General features: G+C 39.6%; 2 protein-coding genes and 1 long non-coding RNA gene across 3 annotated transcripts; 2 read left to right on the plus strand and 1 right to left on the minus strand.

Annotated features, from left to right (window-relative positions):
- The first annotated feature begins 1,938 nt into the window (after window positions 1-1,938).
- LOC147863013 (uncharacterized) lies at window positions 1,939-2,323 on the plus strand. The gene is made up of 2 exons (XR_015529898.1): window positions 1,939-2,089; window positions 2,129-2,323. It is a non-coding gene; the product is annotated as an uncharacterized LOC147863013 (long non-coding RNA).
- Window positions 2,324-6,407: 4,084 nt separating this feature from the next.
- On the plus strand, window positions 6,408-8,642 carry LOC147863014 (uncharacterized). Its single transcript, XM_087321754.1, has 6 exons — window positions 6,408-6,597; window positions 6,677-6,754; window positions 6,839-6,943; window positions 7,036-7,830; window positions 8,310-8,401; window positions 8,568-8,642. The coding sequence occupies exons 1-6, from the start codon at window positions 6,408-6,410 to the stop codon at window positions 8,640-8,642; spliced, it is 1,335 nt and encodes a 444-aa protein (XP_087177880.1).
- An 81-nt stretch (window positions 8,643-8,723) lies between these two features.
- On the minus strand, window positions 8,724-13,652 carry LOC147863015 (uncharacterized). Its single transcript, XM_087321755.1, has 4 exons — window positions 13,450-13,652; window positions 12,328-13,308; window positions 11,594-12,235; window positions 8,724-8,774 (listed from the first exon to the last, which is right to left on the minus strand). Exons 2-4 carry the CDS (start codon window positions 12,931-12,933, stop codon window positions 8,724-8,726), a joined length of 1,299 nt encoding a protein of 432 aa, XP_087177881.1. The 5' UTR covers window positions 12,934-13,308; window positions 13,450-13,652.
- Window positions 13,653-13,874: the final 222 nt, after the last annotated feature.

A 13,874-nucleotide genomic window follows, 5' to 3' on the forward strand; every position in this document is an offset into this window, starting at 1 on the left:
GTCCCTTCATCCGGTGAGCACTTCTTACCAAGCCTTCACCATCCGGCTCTTGCCGGGTACTCCTCATCCGGTTCTCACCGGGTCTTCCGTAGCCAGGCAGACCACATTCGGTTTCGGCCTCGGCCGAGTTTACTCATCAGTACTGTTCTTCTCACTTCCCATCCGGAGGGACCTGTTTCCTAACAAGTTATCCGGTCGGTCTCCTTAGCCAATTCATGCAAACACTGCGTGCTACTCACTTGGATTGCGCTAAGCGAGTTCTACAATACGTGAGCGGCATAATGGATTGCGGCATCCTCTACAAGACCGCGATGCCAATACGACTCGAGGGGTACACAAACGCCGATTGGGCCGGCTACAAAGCTGATAGAAGATCAACCTCCGGATTTGTTTTCTCCCTCGGCAGCAGAGCAATATCCTGGAGTAGCAAGAAGCAGCCCATCGTCGCTCTTTCGAGTATGGAGGCGGAATACAGGGGTGTAGCCGTAGCTGCATGTGAAGCCGTATGGCTCAAGAGGATTTTGAAGGATCTGGGCGTACCCATCAAGGATCCGACTTCCCTTTACTGCGACAACATGAGCAGTATCTATCTGGCTCGGAACCCGGTGTTCCACGCGCAGAAAAAGCACATCGAAGTGCATTATCACTTCATCCGAGAGCGCGTTCTGGCTGGCGATGTCAACCTACAGCACATTAGCACCAATCTTCAAACGGCCAACATCTTCACTAAAGCCTTAGGAGCCGACAAGCTATGGCAATTCATGACCGATCTCGGATTGACGATCCCTGACCTGCCAAGCTTGAGGGGGAGTACTGAAGACACTACACAATAACGCGTGGATTCCGCAACCACGCAACGAAGCAGCGAAGAGCTGATCTACCACGCAAAGCCGCGAAGAAAGATGCAAGCCGAAGCACAGTCTTCGCACAACGCAAGTTGGAGCACGGATTCCGCAACTCCACAACTCCGCATAAAGCGAGCCGATGCGAGTCGACGCGGACTCCGAAACGCGAGTTGAAGCGGATTTCGGATACCGTATGAAATCGACCCGACTTGAGCTTGAGGGGGCATGTTGAGAATCAAGCTCAACTTGGTCTAGTGTGTGAACTCACCTTGAGAGTGAAGAGACACTCCAACGGTCAAGAGTCACCATTATGTCGCCACTTTGTATTCTAGCATTTAGTATGCGTCATAGAATCATATTCTATGACTTATAACTTATGAGCTTTCACATTCCCCATGCTCCATGAGGCTTGTAGTTAATGAAGAGAGAGGGTGACTACATAAAGCACCCTCCTCCCACCTTGTATAATGTTGAGTCTTTCTCCTTTGTCAATATACTTTTACCTTGCGTATTCTCTGTGTTTCTCTCTTTCTCTCTCTCTTACACACACACATAACTCACATCTCTTCCGCTTCACAAGAATCCATCTCTTGATTCTTTACACTCTACCTAGTACTTTAAATATTTTACTAATATTTACACTTATTTTTACACAAAGACATTTTCGTGTGCATCCGTGCACACCCCCGTTCACACGTATCCGGCTCCCCTTTCTCCCTATGCCCGGAATCCTTCACGACATCAGTATAGAAGTAATCCGGGCACCAATCAGGATTATGATCTCCCAACAGCACTACATCCTCAACTTGTTATATAAGTTCGGGATGACTGAGTGTTGATCTGTGGCAACCCCTCTCAAGCGGAACCTAAAACTAGATGCTGACTCCGGCATAGAAGAGTGTGAGCTATCTCACTATCATCAGATAGTCGAAAACCTAATTTACCTCACTATTACTTGACCTGACCTCAGTTATCCAATCGGCCTCCTTAGCTAGTTTATGTAGACACTACGAAACATTCACTTTGATTATGCTAAGCGAGTGTTACGCTATGTAAGTGAGACGATAAATTATGGCATTGTCGGGTCGAAGCATGCTACGGTGTACCAACTTTTGGCCAAAAATTTAGTACTAAATCGAAGAAGAAAAGAAACATTAAAAATTGTAAATAAATTTCAAAAAACCAAAAACAAATTCATTACGTCACACTCGAATGTTCAAAGATATTATACGTCACACTCGAATGTCCCTAGGCCATATTTAATGCATTAAGTGTTGCCCCAGTCTCCTAGGTAGAGTTGTACGAAAGCACACCTGGAGAAGGTTTCCATTGTGACAGGTGGTCAGTGTCAATCTCTCTCTCTCTGGTATTGGTAGTCGAACGTGTCAGTTGGTATGTCTCTCTCTCTCACTCTCTCTCTCTCTCTCTCTCTCTCTCTCTCTCTCTCTCTTCTGTCTCGAAGTTGTCAGACAGACACCTTCGAAGGTCTGTTTCTCTCTGTCTCTCACTCACTCTCTGTCTCTCTGTCTCTCTGTCTCTCTGTCTATCTCTCTCTCTCTCTCTCTCTCTCTCTCTCTCTCTCTCTCTCTCTCTCTCTCTCTTCTGTCTCGAAGTTGTCAGACAGACACCGTCGAGGGTCTGTTTCTCTTTGTCTCTCACTCACTCTCTGTCTCTCTCTCTCTCTCTTCTACCTCGAAGTTGTCAGACAGACACCTTCGAAGGTCTGTTTCTCTCTGTCTCTCACTCCACCTTCGAATGTCTCTTTCTTTCTTTCTTTCTGTTTCTCTCTCTCACTCCACCTTCGATTCTCTGTTTCCCCGTTGTTGTTGTTCTTGTGTTCCCCTCTGTGCCAGGTTCGATCTCTGAACTCTGTATACGCAGCAGCCTCTGCAGCAGCCTCTGAAGTTTGTCTCCTCTGCAGCAGCCTCTGAAGTTTGCTCGTTTGTCTCCTCTGCAGCAGCCTCTGACGTTTTGCTCGTTTGTCATCCTGAAGTTTTCTCGTTTGTCTCCCAAGGTATCGAAATCAAGACGGTGTGGTACCTCTGCAAGTTTAGCGACCTCCAGGTATTCTCTGTGTTGCATGCCCAACTGGTATGTATTCTTTTTCTGAATGTTTCCTCTCTGTCTGTTTTTTATTTGTATGTGTATGACCATTTGTAGGTTTTGATTATTCATAGTCTATGTGTTGCATGCCCAACTGGTATGTTTTTGTTTTCTCTGTGTTTCTCTGTGTTTCTTTTAAAAATGTATCACAATATTTTGTTCGATGTGGTTGTGTGTTAGACATGTTTGTACATGTGGCCAAAATGGAGTTGGCTATGATGAGTTGCTATGTTTTTGTTTTGTTAATGTTTCATGTCCATCTGTTTTTATTTTGTGTGAGTTTGGCATGGATGAGTTTTTTTCCTACTATTTTGGGTTTTTGTATGTTGGACATGGCTTGTACATGCGATGTGATGGAGTTGGTTATGATGATTTACAAAGTTTTCGTTTTCTTTGACTTTCCTATTCGTCTGTTTTTATTTTCTGTGTGTTTGACATGGATGAGTTTTATTTTCTGTGTGTTTGACTATTTAGGGTTATTGTGTGTTGATTTGCAATGTGATGATTTGCTATGTGGTTTGTACATGTGGTTTGTACATGCAATGTGATGATTTGCTATGTGTTGATGGTAATTGCGATGTGTTGATGGTAATTGATTTGCTATGTGTTGATGAGAATTGTGTTGACTAGGAAAATGACGAGAAGGACACCCATAAAGAAGACATTGATGAAAGAGAAAGTGAAGACACCAGTGAAGGAAGGAAGAAGGACACCCATGAAAGAAAGCAAGAAGACACCCACAAGAGAAAGGGTGATGAATTCATCAACACAGAGAAAGAAGACCTGGCAGTACCAGTCCATCAGTCGAGACACACCTCTTGGATGGAATTATTTCCTTCGGGCACGACCTGACGTTTACCCAGAGCTGAGAGAGTGGTTGTTAAAAACCTGGGGGTCAGCACATCCCGACACAAGGCGAGGATTCCACATGAGTGGTTTGAAGAGGGAATACATCAATTTATTGAAGACGAGATACGAACATGTTTATGATACAAATCAAATCACTAACAATGAGGTGGGTACTGTTTTTGCACGTGCTTTTGCATGTGAAGTTCAAGGTGGCATCGACGTTAATTGGGAAGATTTTAATCGGCACCGGTCAGAACATTACAAAGGGTCCTCCAGTACCAACACTGGCTTGAAGTCATCTGGAACCTCTCATGTGGATATTCCAGCTACAACACCTGTCCAACAAGTTCTAGAGGCAAAGGTACGGGCCACAATGACTGAAAAACATGAACAGATGATGGCTGGTTGCATAGCTTCTATGAGCTCAAGAATACAAGCACTACTTGCTGATTTGGAAGCAGTTAAATCAGCTGAGATACAGGCAGAAAAGAAATTTTCTTCAATAAAGACTACATATGAATGGATTGCATCGACAATCCAAAATTCAGAAAGTGAGGTGTTGAAAGAGGAGTTGAAGAAAGAGCTGAACAATATGGGTGCTCAATTACATTCACAGATGACAGACCTTGATACTTGCAGGAATGCACATGAAGAAATAGATAATAAGTTGTCAGCCTTAAAGTTGCATTCTGAGAACCTTGCATGCTTGATGCAGGATTTAAAACATAATGGTTTTGATACTTTGTGTCCATCTGTAATTGAGCACCCAAGTGGTATAGAAAGTACCATTACTAGTATAGCTATATCACGGTATTAGCTTTAAAAGTTATTTATTTCTACTTTTATGGTATAAATAAGTGAGCAGCTAATATATTATAACTTGTGTTTGCAATCTTCCAGGTGTATATTTTGTGGCCTCGGATTCAAGCTGGAGGCTATGGATGTTGTGATTACACCATGCTTGCACACATATCATGTGCTATGTGCTAAGTATCATTTTGAGAAAGAGAATACATGTATGGACTGTAAAACTACAATTGCGGCTGAGTGGTACTATGCTTGGGGTTTAAAAGTACACCCGTACGGTATGTGGCTCTACTATTCTATTGTTTGTATTATATAATGTCAATTATCATTTGGACTAGAACTAGTGTATGCCACAATTCATACTTAAAATTTAGGAGAACAATGGATTAGTATTAGTGTATCTCTAACAACAATGGGATAGTATTGGCAGTACTCTTAATATATAATTGGTATGTGTAGTTAGTTGAAGGGATATTTTCCAGAATTAGTAGTACTAAAAGGGAACCAGGTACAACATCGTCCAATCTATATTGTAACTTGCCTAGTATTAGTTTAGTAAACACTATACTTATAGTACACTGTTGACTGTTAGTATTGTTTGTGTAACTTGGAAATTAGTACTAGTAATGTAATTTGGGAACAAGGTGTCACTTAAATTGCTGAATAATAGTACAGTTTCTGTAATTTGGAAATGAGGTGTGTGAAACACATATCACGTTTAGTACTAATACTGTTCAAGTTCAATACTGTTGGTGTAATTAGTACAAGTTATGTAACTAGGTGTGTAGAACACATATCACGTTTAGTATTACTTGTGTGCAAAATACCAATCTACATTTGTTGGATTAGTACTTAGTAATTACTACATTGTTCATGATTAGTACTAGTTTTATACTTTGTGAACTAAGTTTCTAGTACATTGCTCATGATTAGTAATAGTTTTGTAACTAAGTGAGTAGTACATTGCTCATGATTAGTACTAGTTTTGTAATTTGGGAACTGAGTAGTACTTTGTTCCCTATTAGTACTAGATTTGTACCTTATTTGTGTAAATTGGTAACTAAGTGAGTAGTATATTGTGCATGATTAGTACTATTTGTGTAATTTGGGAACTAAGTGAGCTGTACATTGTTCGGGATTAGTACTAGTTCAGTGATTTAGGAAATAAGTGAGTAGTACATTGTTCAAGATTAGTACTACTTATAAATTTGACAAAGTCAGTGGTGCATTTTTCGGGATTAGTACTTGTGCATGATTAGTACTACTTGTGTATATTGTGCATGATTAGTACTATTTGTGTAATTTGCGAACTAAGTGAGCAGTACATTGTTCCTTATAAGTACTAGTCCACTAATTTAGGAAACAAGTGAGTAGTACATTGTTCATGATTAGTACAGTGGTACATTGTTCGGGATTAGTACTCCTTGTGTAACATGGTAACTAAGTGAGTAGTATATTCTGCATGATTAGTACTACTTGTGTATATTGTGCATGATTAGTACTACTTGTGTAAATTGGGAACTAAGTGAGCAGTACATTGTTCCTTATTAGTACTAGTTCAGTAAATTAGGAACTATGTGAGGAGTACATTGTGACCTACATTGTATATTTTAGATGATGGTACTAACGTTCAACGTTTTTTTGTTTCTTGCAATGAATGTCGTAGTGTCAAGCAACTCCACGCCAGGGAAGGTCATGGAACTACCAGCCCCTGTGCCTAAACCCTCAATATCTGCCGCACATTCCAAGGTTCAGGGACCATCATTACCAACAACCTATGATTTTTATGATGAGGATGAATGTATGAGAAGGGCCATTGGAGCAGTGGAACATATGCTTCTACAAACAAATTCCCCAAGCTCCGGTCAACAATTTGAAATAGAGCCCACTAAGAAGAGAAATGATGTGTCTTTAGAAATAGAGCCCAGTAAGAAGAGAAATGCTGCAAGAATGTTGTATGGAAACGGCAAGAAAAGGAAAGTTGAATGCAATGGTGAGTCATATAAGTTCTCACCTGTCAGGAGCGTTGTCAACCTAATCCATTGTCTAATACCATGTACTTGTGTTGCTAGCTGATGACGAAATGATATTTGGTGACGGAGATACGAGTTCAAAACCTGATCGTGAAGACGAATTTATCACACTCCCAGGTAAACGTCAAAAGCCAGACTTTGAAAACAATGATTTAGCTCATAACAACCCTATTATATTGTTGCTTTTGGTGCATTCTATAGATCATAGCAACACTGTTGAGCACCTAGATGTTGTGGAGAAGATGACCGAGCCCACCACTTGCAATGGGGTATCTACGGCTGTACAGTATGACCATGTAACATTAGGTAAAAATGTGGCCCAAAACCCTATGTTCATTGTTTGCAAACTTTTGAGTATGTGAGTTGATACTAATATTGTTTGGAATCCCATTAATTAGGTTTACAAGAGCAGCCTGAATCGGGAACTTCATGGAGCACAAGTGCAGAGTCAGATTCTGGGATTAACCTTTCCACGGAGGCAGATTCTGGAAGCACATCTTCCACACATGAGGATTGTGAGAAAAACGAAGCATTCATATGTGAAGAGCAGCTGGCATGTCCAAACAACAGTATGTCTAAAGAAGCCCATGAGGAGTGTGGAAAGAATATGGCAAGTACTGAAGAGAAGATTGAAGCCCATGAAGAGTCTGGAAAGAATATGGCAAGTACTGAAGAGAAGATTGAAGCCTATGAAGACTCTGGAAAGAATATGGCAAGTACTGAAGAGAAGATTGAAGCTCATGAAGAGTGTGGAAAGAATATGGCAAGTACTGAAGAGAAGACTGAAGCCCATGAAGAGTGTGGAAAGAATATGGCAAGTACTGAAGAGCAGACTGATTGTACTGATAATGTGTTAGTAGTGTCTACTGATAATGTGCTAGTACTGTCTAAAGATTCTGATGAGGAGTATGGAAAGAACATTGCTAGTAATGAAGAGGAGCTTGATTGTACTGAGAATGCCCAAATGGATCGTGGAAAGAACATCGCTTTCCCTGAAGATAAGCCTGATTGTACAGAATCACATGAGGAGCCTGATTGTACAGATAAGCCTGATTGTACACGTAGTCTTAAGAATGAGTTGACAGCCACCGTACAAGAGGAGTTGACCATGACTACTGCCATAGTCCACATACAGGAGTCTAATAAGAACGAGTGTACAGGCATCATTGATGATGATAGGGGAATAAAGATGAGTGATAATTTGACTATCGACAGCACCTTTGTGGATTTGTGTACAAGCATTGCAGTTGCAGAAAACACAGTTGCTCTCTCAAGCTTGCCACCAGTACAAGGTGCCCGCGCATCCACGCCTATCTCTGATGCCTCTGATGATGAAGTGCCACTTAGTCAGCTCATACCTAAAGGCTTTAAGATAAAGAAGAATGTAAAATCTGGCACCAACAACAAGCGCATTACAAGATCGGCCAAGTTACCCTCTAGTGCCTGATTTTCTTCCGATTGTACTTGAACTTTAGCTGTTAGTGATGTCTGAAATACCTCTATTTGGATACCAAAATACTGTTTCAATTGCCAATGTCAAAATTCCACTTCTGTATTTTGTAGAAACAATGGGAATATACTTTTTGATCTAAGTATTCCTCTTTTTACAACGTTTTGTTTCTTTTTTGAGATCATCTCCTGATGAGTTGCCAAGTCTTTGAGTCTGTTGTAGATAAAATGCTTGAAATTCTTCTTAGCTTGCTAGGAAAATTTAGGTTTTCAGGTGTTAATGATGATAAACAGAAAATATCGGGTGTTATTGAAGTATAGACTGTTTCATCAATCCCATTTGGAGGGTAACCAGAATTTGTGCAAATTGTTGAAGCAATGTGGGCCATATTTTGATGATATCATCCCAATGGATGAACTATCCACTAACAGTAGTAAGGAAACACTCCCCTTTTTGAGCTATCACAAATTATTGTTTCAGGAGTTGGATTATTTTGTTAAGGAATTTGAGGCTTCATTGCACATTTGCTTCTTGAAGAATGAACTTACAGTATAAAATCTTACAATATTAAAGTCATAATTTGAATTCAACTTACAGATTTATGTGCCTACAGAGGACACACCAACGGCAATGAATCTAGACTTTATCAAGAAGATATACAATATTTTTACTCATTTTACCATGGCTCTGCAAAACTTCTATGCTCAAATAACATCAGGAAACATGAGCAATATCGGCAATGAAGAAATCCAAGTCTTGTTGACAACAACTAATATATTATGAAAGATAAGTACAAGTGGTTGACAGGCATAAACACTTTAGAAGAAAGATGAAATATATCAATTCATTTGTCAATCATCAAAATTAATAGTGAACTCCAAGTATTGAGAGGGTACAATGTATTGAGAGGGTGACTTTCAAGCATTAAATAGAGAGACCTCCCCTAATATGTGCTCATGAACCTCTTGGGGGACCTTGTAGACAGTGTTGTATCCCTTAACCTTGTGCTTTGCTTGAGTCATATTGAATTTGATCGCAAGAATGGCATCAGCGTAGATTATTGCGATGGGTGCTTCTTTTAGTAATGCATATGTGTTCTTGCACTGCGGCAACTTTGCATAATAGTTTCCATACACGACAGACTCACCAACGTTGAAATTGTTGCCCCAGCCATCCCTCACCACTTCTTTCAATAATGTCTTTCCTTGCTTGCACACCACAATGTAGTAGTCTTCTAAATCTTCATTCTGAGGAGATTTGAGCACTGCAAAATGATCTCCAACTTCCAATAAAACTGCCAAGTCTTGATTTTGGTTGTAGTATACAATATCGTTTGAATGCACATCATCTTCAATATCATCTTGTCGTTCAGGCTCAAGCTTCTGCAACTTCCAGGGCTCCACGATTGATAGGTTGATGCATTTATCCCAAGCTTCATCTATACACATGGAACAAAAGCATGATAAACTACGTAGTAACAATTGTGTTGTGTCCTTGCGGCTAAACCCTAACACACAATGGGTGCTGCGTGTGCCTTTCACGGTTTTACAACCATATGATTTAGTTCTATCGACCTCATCAGCGCGAACTTCAACAAACAATCTGTTCTTACCATCATTTGACATCTTCCATGTTAGCCACTGCACAACATCATGTGCATTTTGTAGCTTAGCACCATTATTATCCAACTGCTCACTTGTAAGGGCACGTTTGATCACAGCCCCCGCGCCATCATGCTCTCCTTTTCCATGTCCAGACCCGAGGTAATTCCATTGCATACGAATGTTGAATAAGGAGAAATACCTGCTTTTGTAACTCAGGTTTCCAACAAAATTAGTACTATGTTGTCAATAGAGAGTACTACACTTCCATTAATACTGGCATCCATTTAATACTAACTTAGTATGGATATAACTTAGTACTAACTTAGTCTGGTTTATACTATGAGTACAAGATGAGTACTTTACATCCCCTTGTATAGTACAATGTGTCTATGGAGAACCCTTCACATGGATTAAAACATAATTAGTACAATTCTCTTAAGGACGGACAATACTATAAGTACAAGATGAGTACTTTACATCCTTTTGTAAACACAACATAGTACAGAAGCAACACACAACATAGTACAATGTGTCTATGGAGAACCCTTCACATTGATTAGTCGATACTTAGTACAATTCTTAGTACTAACTTAGTCTGGTTTATACTATGAGTACAAGATGAGTACTTAACATCCTCTTGTATAGTACAATGTGTCTATGGAGAACCCTTCACATGGATTAAAACATAATTAGTACAATTCTCTTAAGGACGGACAATACTATAAGTACAAGATGAGTACTTTACATCCTTTTGTAAACACAACATAGTACAGAACCAACACACAACATACTACAATGTGTCTATGGAGAACCCTTCACATTGATTAATCGATACTTAGTATGGATATAACTTAGTACTAACTTAGTATGGTTTATACTATGAGTAGAAGATGAGTACTTTACATCCTCTTGTATAGTACAATGTGTCTATGGAGAACCCTTCACATGGATTAAAACATACTTAGTACAATGCTCTTAAGGACGGACAATACTATGAGTACAAGATGAGTACTTTACATCCTCCTGTAAACACAACATAGTACAGATACAACACACAACATAGTACAATGTGTCTATGGAGAACCCTTCACATGGATTAAAACATACTTAGTACAATGCTCTTAAGGACGGACAATACTATGAGTACAAGATGAGTACTTTACATCCTCCTGTAAACACAACATAGTACAGATACAACACACAACATAGTACAATGTGTCTATGGAGAACCCTTCACATGGATTAAAACATACTTAGTACAATGCTCTTAAGGATGGACAATACTATGAGTACAAGATGAGTACTTTACATCCTCCTGTAAACACAACATAGTACAGATACAACACACAACATAGTACAATGTGTCTATGGAGAACCCTTCACATGGATTAAAACATAGTACAAACAAAATTAGTATGCATGCATCCATTCACAAGTGCAAGATTCGAATAGTTACAAACATAATTAGTATGCATCCATGTGAATAGTACTGTTTGTTAATAATTACAAACATAATTAGTATGCATGCACTAACACAAGAATTACTTCCTTACACATTGCATGGTAAGTACTAAACATATGGATTAAAAATTACCTGGCGATAAAGTAGAACGATCGTGCCACCTTAAACTGCGAGGCAGCACCATCAGACCAAACCCAATGACGGTTAAAGGTTACCCCTAGAGAAAATAAATCTGCATGGTGAAGCTTAAAACAATGTTGAACAAATAGTGTATCATGCTTTTTATCATCTGAAATGTAAAATATTGATTTCTTATGTAACTCACCGTCTTGCCTCCAATAGCAAATATGCACAAGTATTGTACATTGATCATTGTACCAATGCATTGATTGAACCTCATTCTGAACTTTAAATGTATAGTTTTCTGCAAAGTCAATAACAGATACGATGACACCCGTTGGTAAGTTATTAATACATTCCTTGAATTGTGAATTTTGCCAATAACTCCGGAAGTTATGTGGAATGAACTCCCCAAGTTGTTTCTTAAATTCTGAGACAAGGGTAGCAGCACATGTCTCCTTATATACTTCCTTGATACGCTTAGTTACAACTCCCTTGCCAATATTTTCAGTCACATACTCTAAATATTTCCATTTCACGATATGACTGTTTCCCAAATCAAGCTCCTGCATACAAAATAATGGTAGCGGACAAACCTTACATGTTCTTAATAGACATGTACGACGATGCCACTCACATGATGGTTCTTTTTCACAAACACAAGACCTCCATAGCTCAGAAACAGATGCATAAGTCATGTTTCGTGCATTACACCTATTATCCTCCCCATTTGGTCTACATATCTCACAAGTGCAGACACATAATTCCCCGTGTATACCCTTACAATCAGTACGCATTGCATTCACGGCTAGCCTTAACATGTCCATCTTCACATGGTACACACAACAACATGTATTCCTCTCATTTAATTTTCTAACATAAAATGGTTTCAAACCTTGGAACTTGCGGAATCCAACAGTCAAGCTTGGATGTTGATCTTTAAAGTTCATGTACAATTCAGCCTACATCAACCAATATATATAGCAAACATTAATATACAGTTGGTCAAAACACAAAGTTATGGAATGTGAAATGATATAAAAAAATGGAATACCTCTGTCATCTCCAAGAAGTGTCTAGGGTGAATCTGGTACTTACCCTGACTTATTCGTTGTCTACACACGTCCTTCTTATTTGGTGAGACACGCGTATTTTTGGCCCAAAATGAATCCACTTTCTCAATAATCTCTTGAGATAAGGCATCACATCGTCGTCTACGTCCCAACCCCATCCACTTGAATTTGTTTGAGTGTATATTTTGGCGATGTTTCCTCAAGTTCCTTCTTTGAATACCCAGGGCTAAGGCAACTTTAGTATCACTATATTTTTTTCCTCTCGCACCGTTCACAACCATGTGTAGGGCTGCCCTCTTTGCAGCAAGTTTGTCTAAGCTCTCTACACCTTTCACTAAGTCTAGGGATGACTTCATAGACTCTACAATCTCTTCTGAAACACATTGGTCCCTAAATTTTATTCTCTCCATGTCTTCATTCAAACTTTGATGGTGTAACACTCTACAGATAATATCCCTACGATCCTCTTCACTAAATCTCTTTGTTATTTCTACCAAATAACGGACTATGTGAAGAACCACTCGTCTCTTAGTCCTTTCAGATATGCATGAGTTACTTGACAACTCACTCTCGTTAGGAACCCCCATTCGGTCACTAGATTTATCCGCAAAAATTAAGTGGCTTGCAAAAGTAGTTAATGTTATATAGACTCAACCAAGAAAACACAATCAAATGTTTTTAAATGTGGCCTGCAAAGTGAAAGATATTTCGTTTCAAACATTAGAATTACATATCAAATATGACAATTGTCAGTTCTAAAATTTTTGTACTGAAATATGAAGAAATGTAACATTTTAGTACTGAAAATAAAAAAAACGGTTTGGTGAAAGGAACCTCCAATGGTGGACGGAGCGTTGGATATGCCGCCTCGATTTGGTGGAAGGAACCTCCAATGCCGCCTCGATTTGGTGGAAAAAGCCACAAATCACCACGACACCAAATCAAATGTTTTTAAATGTGGCCTGCAAAGTGAAAGATATTTCGTTTCAAACATTAGAATTACATATCAAATATGACAATTGTCAGTTCTAAAATTTTTGTACTGAAATATGAAGAAATGTAACATTTTAGTACTGAAAATAAAAAAAACGGATGGAAGGAACCTCGAATGGATGGAGGGGGCGTTGGATATGCCGCCTCGATTTGGTGGAAGGAACCTCCAATGGTGGACGGAGCGTTGGATATGCCGCCTCGATTTGGCGGAAGGAACCTCCAATGCCGCCTCGATTTGGTGGAAAAAGCCACAAATCACCACGACACCAACTTCAATGGATGGATGTAAGAAAGTCGTTGTCGAAGAAGTCACTATTGGCTGCTACCAACAGTCTCTGTACCTCGACCTAAACCCTAACAAAAACAGAAACCCTAAAAAAATCAGAAATCCTCAACTTAAACGCTCAAAACAGACATGGATGTCTGAGATTTAGATTGGAGGAAATCAGAAACTGAACATGGATCTGTGATGAAAAGCTCAGAGGGATAGAGGAAGAGGAGTATGAGGGGAACCGCCAAAACGACGTGAGGGGAA

The sequence above is a fragment of the Azolla caroliniana genome, unplaced genomic scaffold, assembly GCF_043228905.1.
Source record: "Azolla caroliniana isolate FFs.n. ecotype wild unplaced genomic scaffold, voAzoCaro1.0.p SCAF_6, whole genome shotgun sequence".
NCBI classification, from domain to species: Eukaryota; Viridiplantae; Streptophyta; class Polypodiopsida; order Salviniales; family Salviniaceae; genus Azolla; species Azolla caroliniana.